The sequence below is a fragment of the Lithohypha guttulata genome, assembly GCF_036872675.1.
Source record: "Lithohypha guttulata strain CCFEE 5908 chromosome Unknown scaffold_3, whole genome shotgun sequence".
Taxonomy (NCBI): Eukaryota; Fungi; Ascomycota; class Eurotiomycetes; order Chaetothyriales; family Trichomeriaceae; genus Lithohypha; species Lithohypha guttulata.
In genome coordinates, this window is record NW_027042752.1 from 2,078,712 (window position 1) to 2,104,749 (window position 26,038).

The following is a 26,038-nucleotide window of genomic DNA, read 5'->3' on the forward strand; positions in this document are numbered from 1 at the left end:
TTGGCAACGTATCTCTACGCTCAACTACCCTCATGCTTGGCTTGTTGGATGTATCGTGGTAGCCTGGAGCTGTGGAAGCCTAAGCAACCTCAAATACAACACCGTCAAGCCTCTCGTTACTTTTGCTGCCTCTTTCCTTGCAAATGAAACGTTTGACTCAAGGTTTTGCACTGTCCTCAAGACCACACTGACGTGTTCGCTGACTGCCACGTTTTTCTTTTGGCTGAGCTGCGTTACCCCGATAACATCCTCCCGACCTGGTTGTCACGGACTCAGTCGTTCCCAAGCAGCGTACAACCAATCTTGATCAGGTACTAAGACCAACCGATCGGCGGCGGCGAGCTCTGCATACCTCGACATCGTGGTCTGCTTAGGCGTGCTAGGCCTGGGACGACATGGTCCATCCTCTCACTTGAGGCTTGCGTTGGGAGGATCAAGCTGAAGGTGGCGCTGGACTGGTGTTCCGTCGCCCTTGACTGGTGAACGATCGAGCGCTAAACTCATGCCTCTGCGGCCGAAGACGATCGCAATTGGGACAGGACTTGGCTTCAATATCTATGTCTGCTGCTCTGAATGCTTTCACATAGGATTCAGTTGGAAGCCTTTGCTGCCTGCACGTTCAGGATGAATGTTTGTGTTCTCTGGGAGATCAGTGATGCATCTATCGCAGAAGTTAGTATCGAGGAGTGGAAGCAAAAGAACATCACGTACCCTGTGCTCGCGCTGCTGACCAGTTTCGCGTATTTGCCGAGTGTGCCTCTTAGCGTCCTCTGTTTCGGTGGGTTCGCTTCCCAAGCTGCCTTCCTCTTGTCAAGGGTATCCTGCTCGACGTGGAGATCCATCACTCTCTTCTCGGCGTCAATAGTAATCTCGTCTCCATCTTCGACAAGACCAATAGGGCCACCCTCAATAGCTTCAGGAGTGATGTGTCCGATCAAAAAACCGTGCGAACCACCAGAGAATCGTCCATCAGTGATCAAAGCAACATCGTGTCCTAGTCCAGCTCCCATGATAGCAGAGCTTGGCTTAAGCATTTCAGGCATACCTGGACCACCTTTCGGTCCTTCGTATCGAATCACGACCACAGTCTTTTCGCCCTTCTTGATATCTCCTCGTTCGAGAGCTTGGACAAAGAGGTCTTCTTCGTTGTAAACCTTGGCTTTACCTGTAAAGACTAAACCTTCCTTGCCTGTGATTTTGCCAACTGATCCACCTGGAGCTAGAGAACCATACAAGATTTGCAAATGTCCAGTCTTCTTGATTGGGTTGTTGAAAGGTCGAATGATGACCTGGTCCGAGGGAAAGTCAGGAGCGGTTTCGAGGTTCTTCTTCAAAGTTTGTCCAGTAACGGTCATATGCTCACCCTTGATGACACCCTCCTTGAGCATGAACTTGAGCAATGCAGGCGTTCCGCCAATCTTGTAAAGATCGTTAAAGACGTACTTGCCTGATGGCTTCAAGTCCGCAAGGAAAGGTGTCTTGTCTGAAATAGCTTGGAAGTCATCAATACTTAGGTCGACTCCTGCAGCGTCTGCCATCGCGATCAAATGCAGAACAGCATTCGTACTTCCGCCAGTCACCATAATGAGGATGATAGCTTCTTCGAAGGCCTTCTTGGTCATGATGTCGGAAGGCTTGAGGTCCATTTTTAGTAAGTTCCTGATAGCGCCACCCGCAGCGAGACATTCAAGCTGCTTTGACTTGGACTTTGCTGGGTTCGACGAGCTTCCAGGGAGAGTCATACCCAGAGTCTCGATCGCAGAAGCCATGGTGTTGGCAGTGTACATGCCACCACAGGCACCACATCCTGGGATCGAGTTGCGGATGATATCGTACCGCTGATCCTCATTGATATCCCCGGAGATGAATTGGCCGTAGGCTTGAAAAGCTGACACAATATCAATGTCTGCATTGTTTTGGGTCGCAGCACATCCGGCCTCAGTTGAACCTCCATAAACCATCAATGAGGGTCTGTTAACTCTTGCAATGCCCATCATGACGCCTGGCATATTCTTGTCGCAACCAGGTATGGAAATATTAGCATCGTACCATTGTCCTTGCATCACAGTCTCAACTGAGTCCGCAATGATTTCTCTTGATTGCAAGCTGTACCTCATGCCTTTTGTACCCATCGAAATACCATCCGACACACCGATAGTGTTGAATTGCATGGGAGCGAGACCAGCATCTTGGACACCCTGCTTGACCACATTCGATAGATCGAGTAGATGCATGTTACATGGATTCCCACTCCACCACACAGAGCTGATACCAACTTGAGGCTTGGACATGGCTAGCTCGTCCATGCCAGTGGCATACAGCATAGCTTGAGAAGCTCCCTGTGACTTTGGCTGTGTAATCTGTCGAGATACACGTGCGAACTCGGCGAGGTCAGCCTTTGGTAGCTTTCTGGGAGCATCTTCTTCTCGTCGGAGGATTGAGGATGTGAATGACCTTCTACGACTTGTCAGTGTGCGCTTCTTCTTCCAGTTTCTCAATCATGCATACGAATTAAGGTAGACATTTTGCGCGCCACATTTCCGAGGCGATATGAGCCTCGCAGAAAGCGACGTCCGCAGTATACCTGCCATGATGCTCCGACGTCCTCTATGCGCTTTCAAGGGCTAGTTTTTGCCCTGACTGCTTGACTGATCAACAAGGAGGCGAGAGCACACGTTCTTCAAGCAGCTGTGAGTCAAAAATATTTTTGGAGCGCGTTTCGAGGCACTTTTTTTCTCCGCAGATCAGGGCTGGAGCACTCACCGAGGTTTGCCTGGAGAGCTCAATCGACCAATCAAATATGCCTTGATTTGCAACCATTCCAGGCTTCAGACGTGCCGGTTCAGCTGCTTCATCTATTGTATTGCTTGGGGAAAATATGAACAGATTAAGTTTCTAGGTATATCGGCACGCTATCGTTTCTACAATCTTCAGCTTCAGGCCGAGCATAAAGCCGTGACTTTGCTTCCACGGACACCCACTAGGCCATCGATATATGCCAAAAAGGAGTCGACTGGAATCATATCCATCCTTCCTAGACTTGGGTTGCTGCTTCGCAGCACCTGACCTCTCCACAACACTCTCAAGAACCAACACCCACTGCTCCTGCTCCTCCATACCTCAAACACAACTTCGCTGCCCATTCCAGGCCATACCATCACGTCCAGCTGCAGGATACTGAGAAGTCGACTCATGCTGCCATCGTGTGCGATGTTGTGCCTATATTTCACAGCACTTGACCCACTCATTGTAGCTCGAAGGTTATTTGCCAACTCTGCAACCCATAGTCCATAGCTGGCCGCACTTGCTGTCAAAGACTTGTTGTTATCGCGGTAGATATAGCTGTACTCGTATTGTCCTCGTCTAAACACTGCATTTGCAACTGACTCATTAACGCACAACGAAGGGTTTGAGATATTGCACGGCAAAGGCTTAGCATGGCATAGCTTAGCAGACAGATTGTCGGAGTAGTGGTCAAACCAACTATGCCATCCACTATCGCTTCGATTGACGCCACTGACGGTGTCCAGAGTATTGAAAAGCGAGATCGTTGAGGAATCGTTGAGATGCGCTTGCCAAGCCGGGTTCCTGCTACCAACGCCGTAGGAAGAGTATTGGGAAGCAGCAGAGCGACACGAATATTGTGGTTCGAGCGTATCGAGGTTGACGGGCTGCACTGTCACAGGGAGTCGCTGAGAGGTTAATGAGGGATATAGACCTATTGCTAGTTGGCCAGCTACCTGGCTGGTAATCTGATTGTTCGTGACACGGAACTTGGCAACGTTGCCATCAAAAGAGCTAGGCAGGAAATGCAATTTGTCGACATAGACCGACCTGAGGTCTGCTCCGTGTTGGCGAGAGTCCAGCAAACCGCCTGAAGTAATCTGAGGGAATTGACAGGATGAATTCTGGAACCCGGATTGAGGAAAAGGGTTGATCGGAGAGACACTGACTGACCAGCCGATTTGTGCTGCCAAATTATCACTCGTCGGAGCGCCGTAGTAGTAGAGGTACTCATCATCGCAATCCCAAGGTATAGGTTCTACAGGAAAGGTGTTCGATGCGTAAGGAGTACGTTTGTGGTGACGATGGATGACCTCGACATATACAAGCTGGTACTCCGCTGGGGGGATAACATACTCTTGAGCACGGACATGTGGCATGTTACACCAATTGTACGTGGAATATGGTACCGACGATGGTGTGATAGAGCTATTGAAGATGTAGCCATATACGCCACTGCTGTTCGCAACGCTCGCCAGGGAATTGACCACAGTGCTGTTAGGAGGATACCAGTTCAGGTCTGCCGGACTGGGTGCAGGGCATTGCGTGTTGGCATTCGTGGCACCAAGAACTGCTGCAACCACGAAGCCTGCTGTAAGGTGCTTCATCTGCCACAAATTATGGAAGTACATTGAAGCAATGCCAGTGCCAGTCACGAGGAGGAATACTTTGAGTCTGGTAGGGAAACCATGAGGTTGCGGCGAAGACATGAAGCTCTCAACTTATACACATCCTGACCGAACCCATGATGTTGCATTTGGATACAGTCCATTCCCTGCACGTTTGTTAGCCGTGAAGGGCAGCTCGAATGAATAACAGGTTGAAGGAAAGAACGAATTGTAGCAAGAGCTGCTGTGGGCCCTGCAGCGGAACGTGCTTACAAGTGGGCGCTGATTGGCAACATTCAGAGCTCAATCGGCATTTGTCAGAGCTCATGCTGTGATGATCATATCATATCAAATCAACTGGATGAACTGATGCTCCGTAAGGACTGACGCGTAGCTGCTTGCTGCTCATCCAGCATGAGGAAGGTAAGTGAAGGCTGAACTTGGTTCGCACGAGGAGAGTGACAATTTGGGCAAGCTGTTGTCAGGCATGAACGGCCAAGTTCAGGCAACATTTTGAACCTCAAGTTCCAGCCACCACGAACTTCAGCCTAACGATACATAATCCTCGCGAACTTGAATACTGATAAGGCTCGCGATGGAAAGCATGTTAGTGTTCAATCTGCCCGCCAGCCAAGGGGACTCCTACCATGTTCTTCTTGAGCTCGTTCACCGATCTCCAACTCGACATCGTCGGCATTGTGGCCATACTCGGTGAAGCCAGTGTGCTACGTATTTCGCAAATCTCAGCATTATCATGGCACCACGAACTACCAAGACTGATGCCTGCACCTCAGGCGCTACTGAAGCACTCACTTGAGAAGCGACTGCCAACCGAAGCTGGTAAAGTAGTGGGTGCATATTCTGGCAACGTTAACCTTGAACTCAATTTCTTCTGTCAGTTGCTACATCCGCACGAATTGGACCATTACCAGGTCGAGTTTGTCACGATCAAGAAGCGTAAGGGTCTAGAAGACAGCCCGCCGTACGAAGTCAATCCATCAGGCAGCCTTCGAGCACTCTCCCTATTGGGTCTTGCGCTCTCTGTCACACTGATTGCCCTTGCGGTTGTGTATGATGATGGGTGGGCACTGGTTGGGACAATCCTGCTTTCGATCACTTCGACTTTGGTTGGTTTTGCATCCAGAGTCAAACTTGAAGTTCAACAGCCACCCAAGGATAGACTGACAAAAGTCCACGATAGTGAGGTGTCATTTACTATCCTCGAACGGGCGCCTTTCGTGTCGTACGTTGCAGCGAATTTGAGTCTAGACTCTACTTCACCTCAAAGACATGCAAACCTCTCTTTGACGATAGCTTATATCGAGCTTTCGCGTTGTGCGGTACTGTAACTTTGATCTTCGGCTTGATCTCGATCGGTAACGCACAGACTATTTTGCAGGTCACATTTGCTGCTGCATACGTCCTCCTGAACATTACATATTGGCTGGCATCTGCCATCAGCTCCCACAAGCACTGGAAACATAACTACGATGTTCAAACTCATGCCTTCGAGTTACCTGCCTCTGCTCCGATGCCAGCAGTGACACTGACTCCAGATGCCTCGACTGTGATACCAGGCCGGACAACCACCTTTGTCCTCCCAGTACAGGAAACTAACGACGATGTCGAACGCAACATTACGAGGCGAATAACAACAACTAGAACTCGTGTGATGTCCCTGCAAAGACGGTATACTGGCAATGTTACAATCGCACAATCCAACCGCATCTTCACGACTGCACTCTGGGAAACTATCGCTCTGACAGGCACCGGCGATTGGCTTCGACGAACAAACATCGCACCCAAGAACGATGTTTGGGATAAATGGATATCGCTGGCTGGTGAAGCTGCGAGGATAGACGAACCGGACTGCAGAGGTACTCACAGCTTCACGACAAATGGTCGCACACGGATCGTTCTTTCAGCCTGGCCTTACAGGCAAGTGCTTGCACGATTGTTTAAGGATGAGCAGACGAAGCACAAGTGGAGGCCGAAGTGGTCGAACCAGCAATTATCGAACATACATCCTGAGATCGTTCAGTCCAAACCTGAAGTGGACAACGCGGATGCTATGTAACAATCGAATTCTAGTGGTTCACATCAATACCGTTCCATGTCAGGCCCAATATAGAGGGCCTGGCAACAAGGAGGAAATCGAATCTTCTACATCCACTCAAGAAATGTATAGCTGCTTACGAAACGTCACGTCCGTGTCCCAGGAGTTATGGATGTTTCTGTCTGCTTTGTCTTTCAGAATAACGTCTTTGTTGTTTCCAGAAACGCAGCCGAACAGGTGTTTGGATATCCTCTCCTAACCAGAAACTCCCAGGCTGCTTCGTTGGACTTCCTCCGCCGTTAGCTCTTGCCTGGGCTGAACTATTTATCTACCACAGTCAACCCTTTTCATGATACTTTCTACGATACAACATCTTTCCAATAGCAAGAAAGCAAACCCCCAAAGATGAATCAAGACTCAGGCGCTTCATATCACAATCAGGACCAAGGTCTATCACCGAACCAGACCTCATCCAGCGACAATACAACCCCCAATCCCAAGCGCCGTCCCACAAACGTCGAATTGAAACAAGCGAAAGAAGCATCTGTCACTCAGATCAAAAACGCTAAGACAAACCTTAACAAGTTCACATTACGCAAGAAAACTGCAGAGTACCGCATGAGATTCGCCGCTGTGTACGTTCAAGTATATCGCGCTGCTCCACCAGAACACCGTGAGAAGCTTGGCCAGCATCTCAATCAGGTCTACAATTACGGTCAAAAAGCCTTCTGCAAAGACATACTAATGCAGTTCACTTTTGCCGACTTGGAAGTTATAAGGGAGTATCATCCAGGTGTTCTCCATCATCTACTTACATTGGATGAAGATGCGCCAAGATTGGAAGCGTTAGCAGTTGAGGAATTTGGCAACCATGACGAGGACGACGACAACAACAATGGAGAGTAGGGATAGCTAGGAGAAGAGCATAATGGCGAACACAGATAATCAGACAATGAGCTTACTAAGGCAGAGTAATAAAGATGGTTAGGTGATTGAGATGGTGATGTACTGGTGGAGGAGGCAGATACTGAGCAGGACACATGCAGCAATCAGACACAACCAAGCCCAGGGGAATATAGGGCGATGAAGGCGATTTGCAGGCGCGACAATGCCCTCCCATGACACAAACAGCTCCTAGCCTTAGGCACTCTTCCTCAAGTTCAGAAATCGCAGGACGAGTACACTCACTATAGTCAATCTTTCAGCTCGGTCTGAGTATCGCTCAAACAATCCATCAAGGTGTCGCAAAAACAGATCTTTGTTGATTCATCTGTAGAGTTGATCTCGTCTTAAAGAATATTTCCGTATCGTTCATACATCCAGCTACTTATCTATTCATCCTCCTCAACACCCGCCAACCTCCGTTCCCCCATCTCCCGTATCTTCTCCTCCAGCACAGTCCTTCCCCACCTGCCCGCAACCTTACTAGCAGCCTCAATCATCTTCCCACCACGATCCCTCATCATCCTTACAATCTCCAAAGCCTTCATACCCCTATCCTCACCTTCTCGACATTCCGACGCCAGCAGCTGCAGAAGCACTTTATCAACCTCGATCTCACGCCGTGTCAGCTCCGTCTTGTCAGTGTGACGCGCATGTTCGCCGTGAGAAGTGACGAAATCGTCAAGGAGGGACATCATGAGCGTGCTTCGGACGTATGCTTCTTCGAGACGGGTTATTTGATGCGCTGTGGTTTCTTCGGTGCCGTCCATGTCGATTTCATTGCCATCGTCATCTATGGAGGTCTTTTTCTTGGGAGATGGTCTGCTGATGGGGATGCTAAGGTTGAATTCTGACAGTAGCGGTCGCGGGAAGTATGGATACTTATCACCACCCTTGAGGATAATGCAGTGGAATTTCTGGTCGGCGACGGCAACGGGCCAGTATGTTTCTTCTTTCTTGCCGCCTTGAAGACGCTCGAGGAGACGGGTGTCGAGTATTGGTACCCATTTCGCTTGGCCCATGTTGCGCCAGTGTACGAGGACAAGTAACGTGCCAGTTGAGTCGTAGATAGCCGGGTCGCCTGTGTCGGTCCAGAAGAGAGATTTCAGGGTCACTGATTCGTCTTCGTAGTTGTCTGAGTCTGGGTGAGGCGTTCCCAGGGCAACTAGGTCTGAGTTCTGGTGGGCTTCGTCGTAACGGATGTTGTCGATGCTGTAGATGAGTTGGGTTGTACCATCTGAATTGACGGCTCCGTTCGTGACTGTGATTAGGAGGTCGTTGTGCGCGGCACAAGTTACGGCTGGTGAAGATTTCATACGCCACATGCGCACTGGTGTACCAAATAGTGTCCAGACTCTGACATAGTTCTTGCTCGTGCATGCTATGACATATCTCGAGCTTAATGCGATACACGAAATATCCTCACCATCAGGCAGGCTGACACGGAAGTCAGCTCTGTTGGTCCAGGTCTCATGTGGGCGGTAGAAGATGATGGCAGGCTGCTGCTCTGCGGGATTGGGAGGGGCAGAAAACAGAGTGCCATGCTCGTTCAGACAAGCTTTATCGTACTGAAAAGGATCCGTAAAGTGAAAGTCACGATGTGTTTCTCGGTCGTAGAATTCGACAGTAACAGTATTGTGAGTGTCGTGGTTGACTGTCCAGACGAAGCCAGTAAGGTTCAAACATAAATATTTCCGATCACCGCGCCAGGGAGTAGCACCCGGTTGGAAGGATTCGTGAATTTGCGGCTGCCAGGTTTCGTGCCTGGTCTTCTTCTCAATATGACCATTGGCTCCTTGAAGATGACCATTTGTGCGTTTACCGTTCTCGTTTGTGTAGCCAGCACCATCATCGTCAACAATCCACTGATCGTCATCTGCATCAGCCAAGTACTCGTCTAGACTGTCTGGTGAGTGTGCTCGAGGACGTCCATTGACTAAGGGTCGGACTGGCTTTACCCCATTCAAACCATTTTTGATCGGGACAGTGTTTTGAGGCGGTTTCTGTTGTGCCTCGGGCAAGGGTTGCTCTTGCGCGCCTTTCAACAGCTCTACATGTGCTGGGTTCTTCAGAAAGCCTGGCGTAATGTAAACCTCACCCCAAGAATTCGTCCAGCAGAACAGATTCTCTCCCTTGTTGTGCCACTCAACGTGAAGAATCTTCTCGTATGTGTTTTGTTGCAACACCTGACCAGTCACTGTATCCCAGACAATCAAAGAGCCCTCGATTGCCGAAGTCGCTAGTAGCCTGGCATTCGGTGACCAAGAAATCGAGGTCACTGGACTGTTGTGTAGTCCAGCAAACCGTCTGATGATCTTGCCGTCCTCGGCCGACACAATAATGACTTCTCTGGAAGCAGTACCGCACGCAAAGACTTTGCCCTGAGGATGCCAAAAGCACGCCGAAGTCGTATCGTCGACTATCTCGAGCCTCTGTATAATGCCATCTATTGCCTTCACGAATTTCGGTTCCTCCTCTTCAACATTGTACATGTAGATCTTGCCATCCGTACAGGATGCTGCTAGCCATTTTCCTGTCGGATCGTAACTTAGGTGCTTGATTGGCTTGGGTTGACTTCGTAGGACGTGGATTCGTTCAATATCGTGTCTATTCACGACCTTGACTTCAATCTCGTCGCTGCTGGCAGCAATGAACTCTTCATCTGGAGACAGTGCCAGGGCACGAACTGGCAGAGTAAACCGTACAAGAACCTCTTTGAGGTTATTGTTGTGTCCGTCGGCGACAGCGTATTCGCAGACGGAGCCGTCTTCTGCTCCGAGAATTGCATAGTCATTCTACCAGGATCAGCCTCACTCACTTGCCATTACAGAGACCTCTTACTCCACAAGCTACTGCTAGAGTATCATCGTGAACATGATCAATCATGTCAGGTTCTCCATCGTCGTTCGTCTTGAATGAGCGGGCATAGTTGGCACAGCCAGCGACCAGCATGCGCTGGCCATCTGGAGAGAATCTGAGAAATGTCTTTCCTGGAGGTTGAGCGACCCTAGGTGCAATAGGCGGTCTGTCCGGCATTTTGGGTCGTTGTGTACGTGTTGTGACTTAGTGAGCATCTGCTGATTATTCAGACACGATTCTACATCTATCGAAAGTTGGATCGTGTCGAAACGCGTAAAGTCGCGTCCCGTATCTCAAGCGCGTTCTGATTCGGTTCAAAAGGCCCCGAGCAACGAGTAACACTTGATCTTGTTCTGCACTGTTCATGCGACTCAAACATTGTGCGTCAATCTAACAGAGACTATGAAGAAGGCTTTTTGTACGTGATAGAGGGAAAACTCCTACTCGTGTTTTTCTGAGCTATGCTTTCTGTTGTAGCTGTTCGAGAGCAGCTTTCGTTTTGTTAACAGCTTGCGTAGCCTCCTCAAGCATCTGCTGCTCAACTGGATCCCCTGCTACTGCTTCATCAGCTTTCATTTCGACCAACTCCCGCATCCTCTGGGTGACACGTCTAATTACGTCTCTACCTTCTTGGAGGAGTCCTGTCTCCAAGCCTTTCGTTGCTGTTTGCCAGCCAGTCTGCATGCGATACACAGCAAATACTGTCCCCACGGCGAAAATGCTTCCAGCCTCATATATTGTCGGTGCAATTTGTGATACATATGTCAAGGCTGATAGACCAGCAGAAAATCCAGAGATGGAGAACGTCCGCAGAACAAGCTGTTGCGCTGTGCTTGTCAAGCTCGTGATCTGTTCTCGCATGTACCCTGTCCTTGATAAGGAGATTGTGGAAGTTATTGGGATAGATATCGGAGTAGGCCTCATCTCGATGGTCGTTGTGTCGTCCATTGGATCCGACTTTAGCGTTGGTCGTGTTTCTGGGAAGACAATCTCGTTGGCAGGGCCAGTTGTGGCAACGGTTAGTAGTGATGGTGCTGGGTCGATTATCGTGGCACGAGCCGTTTCTGCCTCAAAGGCCGTCTTGTGCTCGGTTTGTGGTACTTCTACTTGAGCCATAGTAGGATTGATGCCCATCTGGGTAAGTCGTCCCGAAATCTCGTAGGTGGCTCGCTCGGTCTTTGGGAGCCATGAGTTCGTGACCAGATCAGAGACGATCAAGCCGACATCATCAACTCGCCAGAAGAGCTTATACCACGATAGCTTGCGCCAGTTACGAGACGACCACGCCGAAGCTAGACCTGACTGGAGCTCTTGGTGAGCCGCTCGTGAAAAGTCGTTGATGGCATTCTCGATTCTCGATCGAGCAGCGCTATCGAGGGCCGAGCCGAAACTTTTCTGCTGTGCTGTCAAAGAGCGTTGCTCGAGACTGACAGTCGCTGCAGTCATCAAGGACCCAATGAGTTTTGTGACGACGAGTGGTGGAACACGATCTAACTCTGCGATGTCATTCTCCAACCACTTGGTTAGAATTGGCATACCAGAGTCTATCCATTCATGCTCGTATATTGTGGCCTGTGAAGTCGACGTCCGTATTGCCTTCAGACCTCTTTCGGCTCGTGCCACATCAGAAAGCAAGACACGAGTCCGCGACTGGGTATTGTTGTTTGGCAAGTCTGCCACGAGTGTGACTGCCTCTCGATCAGCTTGAGATTGAAACCGAGTTGCGCTTAGCAACTCAATGGCAGAAACGAGCTCTTCAAAGTCATTCGCAACCAGCAAGGAACGATGGACAGGCTGGTTCACAGTGACTTGCCGGCCGTCGAAAGCTGTTGGAACACCAACAGCAGGGGCCAGAAAAGCCTCAGCTGGAACTCCTGAACCATTGGTGTGTTCTGAATTGATGGATGTAATTAACAGCTCCACATTCAGTCTCTCCAGTAAAGGAGAGGGAATGTGCAGTATTGGTAGCGTCGTGCGTTGTGGTATGTTCGTGTTATGTGGCTGTCCATATCTTAATAATATCCCATGTGAACCCTGATGCTGTATGGTTTGTTTCTCCCATGTCTGCTCGTCCTCAAGCGCATCTGCTAGTAATAGCCGTACTATGCGCCTTGAGGTGTCCTGCACGTTCAGACCGATTATTGCTACACGGGTAACTGGTCTTTCTGTCTCAAGTCCCTGCAATGCTAGCTGTAACCTGCTCAGATTGACGTGAGCTGAAGCTTTGCTCTTCACTTCGGCAAGAGCTTGGTGAAGAGGTCGATTACGTTCGGGAACAGGTCGCGTTGCATTTATGGCAGTCGAGCTCGATGTAGAAACATACCGATCTGTTCTTACCCGTTTTCGAGGTGTCGACCGTGGGTCAGAAAGACGTAATGTCGAGCATGATGGGCATAAGAATGTTCGTCGTAGCAGCCAGTCGAGCTCCCGCTTCGAAGTCTGTAAATTCATCTTAAGAGTCGCAACTTTAACATGTCGGTCTGATCGTCAGCATCGAGACCACAATATACAATGAGAATGTGTTCCGTGCTGGTGACCTTCGAAGCCTGGCTGGCAGGTCTGAGTCGCATAAACATACAAATCGAGCAAACACGATCGCGACTTGGATAAAAATCGAGTATTTGCAAAGTACGGCCTCGGTCCCAGACCCCTAGTCGTTCAACTTCCAATGTATTTCTCAAGGTAAGTCATTCACCAATCATCGACACAACCATCGCGGACGTAGTCATACGTCTACAATGCCCGTAAAGAGTATTATCCTACTGAGACATGGTCACCGCATAGCATGGACGCTCGACCCTACGACTGGGAAGTATACATCAAATCACCCGTTTCCTACAAGACTACCAGCAGACCCGCCTTTAGCATCTCATGGAGTTGATCAAGCTGTAGAGACTGGTATCTACTTGGCTGAACGACTGCGAGATCTAGCGGCACACGATCGTTTACGAATATACTCAAGCTTATTCTATCGTTGTCTACAGACTCTGGCACCGAGTGTGACAGCATTACAGAAAGTCGCTCCTGAACTAAAGGTTCGTGGTGAGAGAGGATTTGGGGAGTGGTTTGGCCACGCTTGGTTCGAACAACCTATACCAGCAGACTCGTCGCATCTGAAGGAGAAGTTCTTTCCATTCGTGGATGACCAATACAAGTCGAAGATCATTCCAGATAGGTACGGTGAACGAATCTTGGAGATTCACGATCGCATAGCCAAAGCTTTCACTCGAGTAATCAGGGATATTGACCTGGAGTACGAATCACTAGGCCGAGGGTCGGAAGAGGTGACGCTGCTTCTATGTGGTCATGCCGCCCAGATAATATGCTCAGGACGTGTACTGACAGGTAGTATGCCAGGAGATCCAGACGAGGAGGACTTCAAATGCTTCACTTGTGGTATCAGCCAGTTTCAGCGGCGAAAAGTCGACAATGACCAGGATGAGAATGATTGGCGAGGCAGAGGTGTAGCTGGCGGCTGGGACTGCATAACAAACAGCTATTGTGGTCACTTGAGCGGCGGCGAAGAACGAGGCTGGCACTTCCACGGTGACGAAAGCTTCGACTCGTATGCTGCTGGTTTGCGACACGGTCCTATTACTGCTGATGGTACAGTGCACAATGCTAGTCCTACAAAGCTGTGACGGTCTTGGTCGTGAACCCTTAGAGATTTAGAGCATCTTCAATGACACCTTTACACACAAAGTCTCTTTCGTGAAACAATAGACGTTTGCTTGGGACAGTGTGATAGTCACATAGAACCAAGATGACCACGTGGCAGCCTTCTCCATGCATCTCGCTTCTCGGCCCTTTTCTGGGAGTGGCAAGGATCTCATATACTTTGGAGAACCGCAGATCTGCCGCGATCCAGCTCTCTGTCCCCAACCCATCTCTTCATTCTTGCTTGCTTTGATTGACCACGTTGGTTCCAGTCTCAATGTCATGGCTCGGCGGAAGCGTCGAAGCTGCCATGCTACACGGCAGCAGGCTCAACGCTGAGAGGTATGCTGAGCTTCTACCACAGTACATTCGCCAGGCTTCACGGGATCGACCGAAGCTCCATCTACCCGTCTACAGACACGATGGCAATTTCCAGCGGCGACATTTTCATGATTACTTCGTAACCCACCTGCCATCATCCTCATTGCACCCAGACTCGCGGCCAGCAGCAGGAGCCTCCCAGAAGCTCGATCGCAAAGCCTCAACCCCGCACACAGGCGGTAATCGAGCTGTCCCTCCGGCACATTCTACGATCGCAAGAGACACTACAGTAGTGAGAATTCCTCTTAAGAGCGCGAAGCATCACTATGGCGCATGTGTATCAAGAGGAAGCAGGCCTTACAATGAAGACTCCCATCAAGCAGGAGTCATTGAAATGCCGGCTTTCTCCAAACGACCTCCGAAGTCTGTACAGCTGAAACCTGCAGCTGGAGAGGCTCGAGGTGTAGGTACCGCGAAAGGCGATCCACAGGTCTTCTACTTTGGGGTCTTCGATGGGCACGGCGGAGCAGAATGTAGTGGATATCTGAAGGATGAGCTACATGGCTACCTCGAGCGAACAGCCGAGCAGTTCCAGCTTCAGTCAACCTTGCAGAACCGCTCAGGAAAGATAGCTGTAGGTAGTGAAGGAGAAAATGTAAAAAAGGAAGCCAGGAAAGCCCTTGATTCCGTGAACATAGCTCGCAAGGAGGATGTGCCTGAGAAAGTCGCGCAGGGACATCAGGACAGCGAAGAGCCCGCATCTATGGGGAGCGCCGAGCCAGTCTCGCAGGATGCAGATCAGAACAGCATCAGAGAACTGGAAAAAGACTTGGTACAAAACTGGAAGAAGCTTGTTGGTGGCTATTTCCGACGTTTCAAACCTGCCTACTTCTCCATATACGGTTCCAATACCGAGTCCGAGAAAGACCCAAAATCCGACAATACTAGGGAACAGGAAGCCGAAGGTTCTGTGATCGAAGAGGTTGTAACGTATGCTTTTCTGAAAGCCGACTACGATTTTGTGTCAGCCCAGGCTGCTAGGGAAGCAGAATCTCGTGACGCTGTGAAGGCAGAAAAGCCTCTGAACGATGACGATGACCATATACTTGGCTCGCCCGAGGCAAGAGAGCTAAAGAAGCAAAGACACAGGTCATTCAAAGGCGGCAGTACGTGTAGTATTGCTATTGTCTCCACTCCCACTCCGACTCCTTTTTGGAACCCATCGACTTCCTCTTCGATGCTGGTGGCACATGTTGGCGATACCAGAGTACTACTCTGCTCGACGGCTACTGGTGTGGCTGTTCCTTTGACGACAGACCATCATCCTTCTTCGCCTGTTGAGGCGACCCGACTACGACGATATGCAGCCACTTTTGTGACCGACTCGTTTGGAGAAGAACGGATATCAGGACTAGCTAATACAAGAGCATTTGGGGATATTGGATCGAAACGGATAGGAGTCAGCGCCGAACCCGAGATCCGTCGAGTCGAGCTTGGCGCTGCTGAGTATTCTTTTATGGTGCTGGTCTCGGATGGAGTGTCTGGCACACTCGGCGACCAGGAGATCGTTGACATTGTTAAAGAGGCTAAGACACCTGAACAAGCTGCTCGAGACATTGTCAATTTTGCTACAGAAGTCACTACAGAAGGTGATAATGCTACTTGTCTTGTGGTCCGTCTTGGCGGATGGGAGCGGCGCCAAGAGGGCGGATTTGGCAGTATGGGCACCAAGGAGAGTCGCGACTACAAGAGACAGGATGCAATGAACCCGCGCAGCAGTATGAGGTAGTGTAGTTATGATGAATGGTGTACATAGCCTGTATCTAAGATGACTTAATGCTTACTACGTATCGAATTGTCCTTTTGTCTTCTGACCGTCTCAACGCCATGTGCTCGTGCATCCCCACAACGTGCGGCCTGCGGCAGGAGTCGGGGAACACGATCCAGTTTCGACGTTGGGTGCGAACGACACCGTGCAATCACTGATATTGCGCTTCCAACATATCCTATATAACCTCCGCAACGGCCTGACATCAGCAAGCTTTCTAATACAAAAACCCATAGACGTGGTTCGCCCGAACTTTCGTGAAAAGTGATCCTGTCAACCCCATCCAAGGCACCAGCATTATCCTGAATGATCTACGCGGAGCATCAGGATAGGAAGGACCTTGTGACAAAGCAAGACAGGTTCTGCGTTGTTTTGGACATATCTCAGCAGTCACCGTGTTAGTACTCCTCTACTACTGCCACGATCAACGTTCATTCAGGTGGTGCTATTTTACAACAAATCAGAATATTGCACTGCACAACACGTCCAAAGCATGGCGGAAGGTCAACAGCCCAATGGGCATGCGACAAAAGGACGGCGTATGAGCGAGGTCGTGCTGGAAAAGTTGGATGAGCACTTCCAGCAAGAAGAAAACATATTTCTATTCCTGCCAAACATTATCGGTAAGCAATTCGAATCATGCTAGCTGTACACAATCTGATAGTGTCAGGATACTCCCGCATCGTTCTGGCGTTAGCCTCTCTCTACTACATGCCTCTACACCCGAGAACATGCTCCTTACTGTACAGTATATCGTGCATACTGGACGCGCTGGACGGATATGCTGCAAGAAGATACAACCAGTCTACCACCTTCGGTGCTGTGCTCGATATGGTCACGGATAGATGCACGACTTCTTGTCTGCTCGTCTTTCTGGCGTCAGCTTTTCCGAGATGGAGCATTGTTTTCCAGGGCTTGATTAGCTTGGATCTGGCAAGCCATTACATTCACATGTATGCTTCTCTAAGCATGGGTGGAAGCGGCCAAAGTCATAAAAAGGTGGACGAAAGCAGGAGCAAGATTCTGCATCTATACTACACCAACAGGGTGAGTTCCTGCGCTTTATACCCAGCTAATTCTACTCTAACATCATTTGCAACAGACTGTCCTGTTCTTGTTCTGCGCTCTCAACGAACTCTTCTTCATTGCCCTCTACCTGCTCTCATTTTCCTCACCACTCCTTTCGCCCTCACTACTTGTTTCGGCAGACCCAGCCAACCCATCCTCCACCATCAACGCAGCGACCCCATCCCAACCTATCAACCCAGCACACCCCAAGCCTTCTTTGCTGTTTACGAATCCATGGTCAGCTGGAGCGATGGAGATGGCAAGAGCGAACAAGATGGATAGTACAGTACCATGGATCCTTGCTGGGATTAGCGTTGTTCCCATGTTAGGAAAGCAGGCTATCAATGTGATTCAGTTAGTTAAAGCAAGCAAGTGGTTAGGAGAGGGCGATGTGGCTGCGAGGCGGAAGGCAGGTATTACTGCTGGAGTAAGAAAGAACAGGTAAAAGTAAGGTATTTATTTTGAGGAGTAGTGTAACACCAATTCATATGATGCAAATCAAATTGGGCGGCAATAACTCAGAGCCATTTCACAGGTCTGCCGGTAAGCCTGTCTCTCAGAACAGAGCATCGTGGCCCTCAATCGGAGCGCCCTTCCCACCTAGACAAACATTGCGGTTGTCAAGCACAACCTGGACACCTGCCCCACGAGTATCTCAACCATTTTGAACCTTGATCTGCAAAACTTCAAGTGTCGGCCGATCAACTCTTACGGTCAGATACAAATCGTTGTTGGGCATTCTCTTGTACATTCTTTTACCAATATGGCTATAAATCCAGCTACATTTCCAACAACCACTGTCCACAGCGAAGTCATAGCAACATTTACAAGAAGTCCTACTCAAGCCACGGTCTTGCGAGCAGTCAATGTCGATCCAGCACTGGTTGAGGGATTTGTGAGCCGGTTTCCTCCTGCTGGCACGTCTCCAGAGCTTAGAAAATGCGTCACCAATGGCTTTCGCGCATACGAGATTGGAGCCGATCCTGCTTGTGGCGTCCTCCTCAAGGTTCGGGAAGACCTCGACCTAGAAACAGCTCGTGATTACTTTGCTTCCCTTATACTGAACGATATTAAGGAATCGCCAGCCATGTTACCCGTCGTTAGCGAAGATTCTGTGTCCTAGGAGATCACTGAACTCTTTGAAGAACATCTATTGTACGATGCCCACGAAAAGAGGGCCTGGAAAGAGAGTGGCCTTGAGCTATTCAGGAGCCAGGTTGAACACTTCACAAGTCGTCGTGTCCCTGTTCAGTTCGCTCTGCCAGCCTTTCCCTGCAAGACCACAAATCCAGAAAAAGCGTTTTCTGCACTTCCTGATGGTGCCGAATATGAGGCTCTAGCAAATCTGCGATCGTTTTGTGAACGCGTCTCTGAGGTTTACGAACCTGGCTGCTATATCAATATCGTCTCTGATGGTCATGTCTTCTCTGATTGTCAAGGCACTGACGACGACGTGGTACATACCTACAATGCAGGTCTCAAGACTATGCTAGCTCAGATCTGCTCCGAGTCACACAGCTCCCATCCAGGAATCAAATTCTACGATCTCAGCCAATTACTGTTACCTAATGTACCTGCCTCGACAAGGGCTGCTCAGGTACCTAGGAAGTGTGTCGTCCATCCTGTGCCAACTTACACATCGCGAGATGACGATAATTGTCGAGAGTTGATGATAGCTGTTTGGAGCCCTCCAGGGGTCTACTATCGGGACCTCATTCGATCGCAGCCAGATCATCCGATTACAGCACTATATAGAGGCTTCTCCAGGTTCATGTTCGAGGATCTGGCATACATTGCAGACTACCGCACTGCGTCAAAAAATCAACGTAAGAGGGTGGCCGAGTCCGTGGCATTCACGATGATCCAGCGAAATCAAACATACTCTCGCATGGTGGAGAGTGTCTTTCCGATGCACGTACGTCTGAGTATTCATGCTCATGATAATGCTGGGCCAAAATTCGCAGTACGAGTTATGCCGCCGCATATCAAGACTGCAAAGGACGTCACCACACTCTTGAACGCTGCAAATGATCATGGTATGGACAATGATCGTGAAGCTCGACATACAGGCCACATCCCGACGCCTTGGCACAACGCTCTGGTAGAGGTAATCTCGGACGATTCTGAAAAGCGTCATGTGTTTCTGTGTAAAGCAAAACTGGCAAATGACTTATTACAGTATGGCTATGAAGGTGCCTGGGACGCTGAACATGCTCGGGGTGCTAGATTTGTGTTCAAGATCAATTCGGGTATTCAGAATGCTGAATAATGGTATAGGCCACCGTAGTACGGTATTACTTTTATCTATGGAAAAATAGTTTTTAATGTCATACACGGTCACAACTTGAAATCAGCCGCCATCATCCTCACCTTCAGTACCTCGGGTCAAGTATTAATGTTGCAAGAGCTCGTAAGGGGAACTGACCAATTGCCATTCGATTTTCAAGTTCGCATCCTCTATATCGCTCATGTTTCCCTCGAAAAATGTGCTCTGGGGACCTGTGCCTACATTAAGTGCAGCTTAGCTCTTAAATAAAGCCAAACAGGTAATGGTAGCCTCAGCAGGTCCTCACAGGATACACTATAAGTACATCCATATTTCCACTGTTCTGATCTATCCTTCAGTCTGCTACCAGCATAGTAAGAGCATATAACCAAATCATAACACAGCTACTTCGCACAACTTACCACAACTTCTCATAACTTGACATAACTTCCAGCTACTACTCATACGAACTTGTACACTACAGTCACACTACTCTCACATCCTTATTACACCACACTCAAACCACGATTACATACTCAAATACACCTCACATAACAATTACTATCCCAATATCAAACCATCATGCCTTTCACAACCCCACCCAAAAACTACTTCCTAATCCTCTTTCCTGGCTACCAACTCCTGGACGCCGCCGGACCCCTCGACATCATCGAGACAATCACCAAGCACCCGCCCATCAACGGCCTCGACACAGACGTCACACTCACCGTCCTCGCGGAGACGCTTTCCCCGCCTCCGACCGCGCCAATCCCTCCGCGGGGCGCTAGCTATACATTTGACCTGAGCGGGCCGGAGATGCAGACGTTCTTGAGGACGGATGGCAGTGGTGGTGTGAGGGGGGCGCGGTGTAATCCGCGCTTTGCTGTGGATTTGACGTTTGAGCAGGCGTTGGACGGGTTAAGACGCGATGGGAGTGTGGAAGTTGAGGTTCCGAGCGCGGATGGGAGTGGAGAGTGGGTTGTTGAGAAGAGGGGTGTGGATGTATTGCTTGTTCCTGGAGGGGTTGGGACGAGGATGGAAAGGGTTGAGAGGGGGAGTGGGGAGAGGATGTTGAATGTCAAGCCTAGTGTGAGCTTTGTGGAGGAGGTGTGTCGAGGTGGTTGGGTAAGAGACGCAGTGTTGACTGTGTGTACGGGGAGTGATTTGTTTGCAAGGACTGGGCTGTTGAATGGACGAAGGGCGACGACAAATTGGAATGCGTTCGATAAGGTTGCGGGGCGGCATAGTGGTGTGAAGTGGTTGAAGGGACGGAGGTGGGTTAGGAGTAAGCCTGAGGAGATGGGGGGCAAAGATGGGAATGAGAAGGAAGGGTTTGAGAAGGAGATTTGGACTAGTGCTGGAATCAGTGCTGGTATGGATCTGATGTTGTGGTTCGTTGCGGAGGTTTATGGATACGATTTTGCCAAATCGCTTGCGAGGAAGTTGGAATATGAGTGGAGGGATAATATTGGGGATGGGGAGACTGATCCTTTCTATACTCAAGAAGATAGCAAGCATTGAGAACTGATACAAGTCATTACGCGCCATTCTAAGCTATCTATTCTCTACACTCCTGCCTGGGTAATGTTCTGATCTGTCCGCCGCCTCTGCCAGTCTTGAAACCTTTGTTGTGCGGTGTGCTTCAATAACAAAGTCGTTGTGGGGGTTGAGAGATGGACAGGCTGATTGATAATAGGCAGTTGTAATCTTTCGCTAGAGTACAGTCATGAATTATCCGAGTTGAGAAAGCCTAAAAAAGGATACGGGGTACTTGAGGGAAGGCACGTGACGATATACTGCAGATTTGCGACTTTGTGTGGTGCAGTGTCGCTGCCGATGCTCAGCCATAATCAGTATCGAGCTAAGTATCTGCAAGCGCTCTCAGAAAGGTCGACACCTTTCCTGGCAAAGTTCATGTTTACCGATAAATCGTCCACTCAATGTCGTCAATGCCTGAGTACCGAGTTCCTTTGTTGATGACCTAGCTTGTTTTGCCTAGCCCAAGCGCTTTCTATCGAACAAGTGGCAGACGCTTTGCATGGAAATCCTGCAAATCGGCAATATCGTGTGATCTCGGCCTACTTCGGGCAAGCTTCTCTCAAAGACTAGTTGATGGGTCTGCCTTGACGGAAGAGCTGTACTATGTGTAGCTGACGACCTGGATTCGTGTTTTCGACCATTAAGACCATATGGACCTCACAGCGATGTCCTCGTCAGCCTCCCAAGCAGCAGCGAACGCTCTAGGAACACTAGGAGCCATCTGCTGGAGCGTCCAACTCATCCCACAGATATGGCAGAACTATAGAAGACAACACACCCACGGCCTACAGCCGACCATGATGCTTCTCTGGGCATCGGCCGGAATACCCTTAGGCATCTACAACATCACACGCTCTTTCCCCGTTGCACTACAGATCCAACCACAACTCCTCACCTTTTTGAGCCTTCTTACCTGGGCACAGACGCAGTACTACCCACCGGCACGAGATAAGACGAAGCGGAGTATCACATGGTGTGCTGCCGTGCTTGCTTTATCTTGCGCACTGGCTGGCGGAATTGAGGCAGGTGTCATTTTTGCGCTGCGGACTGCGACGCGGCGTAGGACTGAATCTCAGATCGAGTATTACTGGCCCGTAGTCCTGATGGGTGCCCTAAGTGCTTTCCTACTCTGTGCCGGAGTGGCGAGGCACTATGTCGATATCTGGAAAGAGCGAACTGTGAGAGGGATTAGTTTCTTGTTCGTCGCAATTGATGCGATGGGCGACTTGACGAGTTTGGTCAGTGTGGTATTTTGGTGGAAGGCTGGTAGGAGCTTGGATGTCCTTGGCCTTGTTGTCTATGGCAGTGAGCTGTTGCTATGGATAGGGGTTATGGCTTGTGGGGTGTGGTATAATTTTAGGCCTTGGGCGAAGAGTAAGTGGAAAAGCAATGGAGATCGAGGACAAGCAGAAACACCTGAAGTTGCCACTGAACCTACAAGGGGTGCTTCAGGATCAATGCAAGGTCCGACGAGATCCAGCAGTCTAGCGAGGAGTCTTGCTAGCAGTCGTGCCAGCTACGCTTCTGGTACAGTTTTTCGTACAGCTTCCGGACGTTCTTTTGTTGTTGGAGCGAATCCAGTGAACGCAAACGACGGTTCGGCGAGCCACGATGCAATGCGATTGCGAAGCATTGTACAAGTCTAGCCGTGCAGCGACTGCTATGGATGTACCTGAACACCTGAACACTCGAACAATTTGATTAACTCGCCTTTCTACCCCAACCGACATTCATTTTGTGAATTGCATGGACTTTTGAGTTGCATAAATCCTGTCGAACGTTGGCACATAGCACATACACCTCCTCTGCGCTCCAGCCCAGGACACTTGTCAATAAGCGCAATGTCCAGTTTTCCAGCCCAGTATCGATATGAGCATACGCGAGGCGGCCCAATTTTTTCAGCTCCTTCCGCTTAGGCCAAGTACCTATAGGCCATTTAAAGCCATGCTGTTCAACGTCAGAGAAGCCTGACGCCCTCAGATTGTCTGCCGTTTTCTCCAGGACTTGCAATTCGGTTTTGAGCACTTCATGACATTCTGGTCCTACCGCATTCCAGGCAGCGACGCCCCCATCTGAAGGGACCGAGTCGTCATCTGTTGTGAATTGTGCTGAGTACTCCGCATGTTCTATATAACCTCCTGGCTTGAGGACGCGCAAACACTGCCTGTATAGCCGTGGCCAGTTCCGGATCGTACCGTGGAGTCCACGAATATGGATATAGTCGAAGTGATTGTCCGACCAGCAAAAGTCCTCCTCCATATCATCGACCATGAACTTGCAATTAGGCGGTACCCAGTTTGGTTGGATTGGCGAAAGGTCGGTACCAACAACAATAGCAGAAGGATATTCTTCTGCCATATCTATTGCCCAGATGCCTGTGCCCTGAGAAGATCAGTAAGAGAACACCATTTGTATTGTGCTTTTGATTCGCAGGATTAGGAGACATACAGTGCCAAGGTCGAGGATTTGCTGTGGATATGGGTCAATAGGTGCGAGGAAAAGCTTGTCGTTGAAAGTCTGCGTGTAAAGTGCGTGACAGATATCCATGTGACACTTTGCATCTTCATCGTTCGCACCATAATAAGCACCGTCTTTGTAACTGTGATAAGTCCGGCCATTCTCCTCTCTATACTCGGCCACCCAGCTGCAGAGTGACGTCGAATCAGTTTTGAGACTCCCAGCATCAAGCGAATCAACGTCGTCGTCGTCATCCTGTACCGCTATACCGTCATGTTCTTCAGGAAAGAGATCCATGTCGACAGATCCTAATCGTTGTGACTGTAGTTGAGGGCTGCTGGAATGACTGGATGCTGCTTCGAATACCGTACCTAATGTGAAGACAAGAGAGGATGATGAGAGCACGCTTCTCCCACGCCCACCATATATAGCTCAAGGTGAGTAAAAACTCAATATCGCCCTCAATCGGAATGAGGAATCTCTCTCATCGAAGACTGTGTGGCCTTCGCTTATGGTTTGTTAGCGTAAAGACCCATACCTGCTGAGGAATACAAGCGACGGCGAACGAGAATGGTATCGAACAGATGAAATCCATAGCCAGCATAATAACTTCGACACTTGGTCCCGTTGGTTGAGCCATCAGGATGCAGATCCATGGCGCGTTCTCAAGCACTGGTAAGCGAGAAACGCTAGTCCATATCCTTAGCCTGAAGAGATTGAGGGGATGGAGACGCGCCAAATGAGCAGAGTTGCAAACTCCAGTCCTTGACTACTTTTCTGCCTCCAGTGTATCTGAGCAGTCTTGAATGCTACTTATTTCCGTCTTCACTTGACAAGAACATTACAGCTTGGAATGGCAGTGTATGGAAAACGTCTGGGGTGTCGGCTAGTGCTGTTCGCAAACAGTTTTTTCGCGTAGATTTTACCAGGGCGCGCTTAATCTTTCTTCCTGCATTAGACTGATGCATGCAGCACGTTAGGCTTGAGCAATGTAGCAGACGCGATCATGCCCACCATGACATTCAGCACGAACTATCATGACGCCCTTCAGGTAATGCAGAAGACGCGACAACAACACCGTTTGCCATATCGGAAAGAAGATCCGTCGACTATTGATTGCAACGATGACTGAGACGACTACAACGCCATGGCCACGAGAAGGTTATCGAGCTGAATGGCTTGCCGTATGCTGAACGACCAGTGACAGATATCATCTAACTAATCCGAATCAGCTCGAGGATGCTTCGGGGGGTAGGTATTTCATGAAGGGTGATCTTGCTGCAGATCGAGCGGTCTACGACGCCGTTTTTGCTGGTATATCAACGCAGTGGCCACAATATACGGAAAACTTGGATGTTTGTATGTTTTCAGCGACTGGCCGAACCGAGTAAGTTTTGTGATACGACAATGTGACTGACATCCATATGCAAGGGAATGAGAAGATGAGTGTGCCGTACACTGACAATGACGTTCGAATATACAAGCCGAAGTCAATCGATACCAACAGTCCACTGCCACTTATGATATTCTTTCATGGTGGGGGTTACATGGCTGGTACGCTCGACACAGAAGATGCTCAATGCCGCTTCTTCGCGACCAAAACACCATGTCTAGTCGTAAGCGTCAATTACGAGAAGGTGCCGAAGGTCAAGCTAGACGATATAATCGCAACAGGCGTCGCCGCGGTTCCTTGGTGTAAAGCAAAAGCGCGAGAGCTTGGAGCTGATCCCGCTAAGACTGTACTTAACGGTGGCAGTGCTGGTGCATTCCTAAGCGCACAGGTTGCATATCATTACATGTCTCAAGGTGACTACGAATCGATTAGCGGCTTGATTCTCCTCTTCGCCGTAGCCTTTCCATACACTTATGGTGAGAACGGAAAATACAAAGACAAATTTACCGCATGGGCAGAGAATGGAAACGCACAAGTACCGATCATATCACGGCCACTGGCAGAGTATATCTGGTCGCACTATCACGCCGACTTCAACAGTCCCAGGCACTTTCCTGGTTTAGCGAGAGACTTGTCGAAATTTCCACCCTCGTATATTGTCGCTGCCGAGAAAGATTGTTTCAGAGACGATGGAATATTGCTAAATCAGCTCCTGCAGGAAAGTGGCGTGCCGACGAAGCTGGATTACTATGAAGGTCTGCCACATTACTTCCACGGTATATTTCATTCACTGGCTGTCTCTAGTCGAGTTTACACTAACCACTCATTTGCCAGTCTTTCCAGCGCTCAATGCTGCTCACGAGATGATGGATAAGGCAATAGAAGGGGTTCGTTTTGTACTGAAGTAGCGCCGTGGCTGGACGGCAGTAAACTCTGTTTCAAGAAAGACAAGGCATATATTCGGCAGGTGCAAGAGAAGAGAGATTCTCATAAAAACAACTGCTCCAATGCGTTTGATACGATCCCTCGTGATTTGTTACATAACGGTATTCTTGATCCGTCGTAGTTTCTTATCGCTTTTGCTGTTGCCGTAAACTATGTCTTGGATTTTAGACTCAATGGATCACTAGTTGAGGAGAGGCAGGTTCTACGGCAGGTTGCGAGCACTGCATATGCAGGATACCAGGCTAACGAGGGTTATCTTTAAACCCCGTTATCGCCGATGGACCAAAATTTCCAGAGAGAAAAGTATCGCAATGGG

The 26,038-nt window shown here is 49.4% G+C and overlaps 12 protein-coding genes across 12 annotated transcripts; 8 read left to right on the top strand and 4 right to left on the bottom strand.

Annotated features, from left to right (window-relative positions):
- Positions 1-579: 579 nt before the first annotated feature.
- ILV3 (dihydroxy-acid dehydratase ilv3) lies at positions 580-2,324 on the bottom strand (the record flags this gene model as incomplete). Its single annotated transcript, XM_064898881.1, has 2 exons — positions 580-661; positions 712-2,324. The coding sequence occupies 2 exons, from the start codon at positions 2,322-2,324 to the stop codon at positions 580-582; spliced, it is 1,695 nt and encodes a 564-aa protein (XP_064754838.1).
- Positions 2,325-5,038: 2,714 nt separating this feature from the next.
- On the top strand, positions 5,039-6,468 carry LTR64_004537 (uncharacterized protein; the record flags this gene model as incomplete). The annotated part of the gene is made up of 2 exons (XM_064898882.1): positions 5,039-5,634; positions 5,661-6,468. 2 exons carry the CDS (start codon positions 5,039-5,041, stop codon positions 6,466-6,468), a joined length of 1,404 nt encoding a protein of 467 aa, XP_064754839.1.
- A 384-nt stretch (positions 6,469-6,852) lies between these two features.
- On the top strand, positions 6,853-7,353 carry LTR64_004538 (uncharacterized protein; the record flags this gene model as incomplete). The annotated part of the gene is made up of 1 exon (XM_064898883.1): positions 6,853-7,353. The coding sequence occupies one exon, from the start codon at positions 6,853-6,855 to the stop codon at positions 7,351-7,353; it is 501 nt and encodes a 166-aa protein (XP_064754840.1).
- Positions 7,354-7,778: 425 nt separating this feature from the next.
- mcl1 (DNA polymerase alpha accessory factor Mcl1) lies at positions 7,779-10,425 on the bottom strand (the record flags this gene model as incomplete). The annotated part of the gene is made up of 2 exons (XM_064898884.1): positions 7,779-10,184; positions 10,231-10,425. 2 exons carry the CDS (start codon positions 10,423-10,425, stop codon positions 7,779-7,781), a joined length of 2,601 nt encoding a protein of 866 aa, XP_064754841.1.
- Positions 10,426-10,707: 282 nt separating this feature from the next.
- LTR64_004540 (uncharacterized protein) lies at positions 10,708-12,699 on the bottom strand (the record flags this gene model as incomplete). The annotated part of the gene is made up of 1 exon (XM_064898885.1): positions 10,708-12,699. The coding sequence occupies one exon, from the start codon at positions 12,697-12,699 to the stop codon at positions 10,708-10,710; it is 1,992 nt and encodes a 663-aa protein (XP_064754842.1).
- Positions 12,700-12,986: 287 nt separating this feature from the next.
- Positions 12,987-13,889, top strand: TFC7 (C6 zinc cluster transcription factor-like protein; the record flags this gene model as incomplete). The annotated part of the gene is made up of 1 exon (XM_064898886.1): positions 12,987-13,889. One exon carries the CDS (start codon positions 12,987-12,989, stop codon positions 13,887-13,889), a length of 903 nt encoding a protein of 300 aa, XP_064754843.1.
- Positions 13,890-14,182: 293 nt separating this feature from the next.
- Positions 14,183-16,015, top strand: PTC6 (Protein phosphatase 2C 6; the record flags this gene model as incomplete). The annotated part of the gene is made up of 1 exon (XM_064898887.1): positions 14,183-16,015. The coding sequence occupies one exon, from the start codon at positions 14,183-14,185 to the stop codon at positions 16,013-16,015; it is 1,833 nt and encodes a 610-aa protein (XP_064754844.1).
- A 532-nt stretch (positions 16,016-16,547) lies between these two features.
- On the top strand, positions 16,548-17,567 carry pis1 (phosphatidylinositol synthase 1 (CDP-alcohol phosphatidyltransferase1); the record flags this gene model as incomplete). Its single annotated transcript, XM_064898888.1, has 3 exons — positions 16,548-16,677; positions 16,725-17,101; positions 17,157-17,567. The coding sequence occupies 3 exons, from the start codon at positions 16,548-16,550 to the stop codon at positions 17,565-17,567; spliced, it is 918 nt and encodes a 305-aa protein (XP_064754845.1).
- Positions 17,568-17,885: 318 nt separating this feature from the next.
- On the top strand, positions 17,886-19,391 carry DIT1 (dityrosine synthesis enzyme; the record flags this gene model as incomplete). The annotated part of the gene is made up of 2 exons (XM_064898889.1): positions 17,886-18,221; positions 18,246-19,391. 2 exons carry the CDS (start codon positions 17,886-17,888, stop codon positions 19,389-19,391), a joined length of 1,482 nt encoding a protein of 493 aa, XP_064754846.1.
- A 579-nt stretch (positions 19,392-19,970) lies between these two features.
- LTR64_004545 (uncharacterized protein) lies at positions 19,971-20,909 on the top strand (the record flags this gene model as incomplete). Its single annotated transcript, XM_064898890.1, has 1 exon — positions 19,971-20,909. The coding sequence occupies one exon, from the start codon at positions 19,971-19,973 to the stop codon at positions 20,907-20,909; it is 939 nt and encodes a 312-aa protein (XP_064754847.1).
- Positions 20,910-22,628: 1,719 nt separating this feature from the next.
- Positions 22,629-23,681, bottom strand: LTR64_004546 (uncharacterized protein; the record flags this gene model as incomplete). The annotated part of the gene is made up of 2 exons (XM_064898891.1): positions 22,629-23,309; positions 23,376-23,681. 2 exons carry the CDS (start codon positions 23,679-23,681, stop codon positions 22,629-22,631), a joined length of 987 nt encoding a protein of 328 aa, XP_064754848.1.
- An 827-nt stretch (positions 23,682-24,508) lies between these two features.
- On the top strand, positions 24,509-25,685 carry LTR64_004547 (uncharacterized protein; the record flags this gene model as incomplete). The annotated part of the gene is made up of 4 exons (XM_064898892.1): positions 24,509-24,568; positions 24,617-24,743; positions 24,816-25,553; positions 25,612-25,685. The coding sequence occupies 4 exons, from the start codon at positions 24,509-24,511 to the stop codon at positions 25,683-25,685; spliced, it is 999 nt and encodes a 332-aa protein (XP_064754849.1).
- Positions 25,686-26,038: the final 353 nt, after the last annotated feature.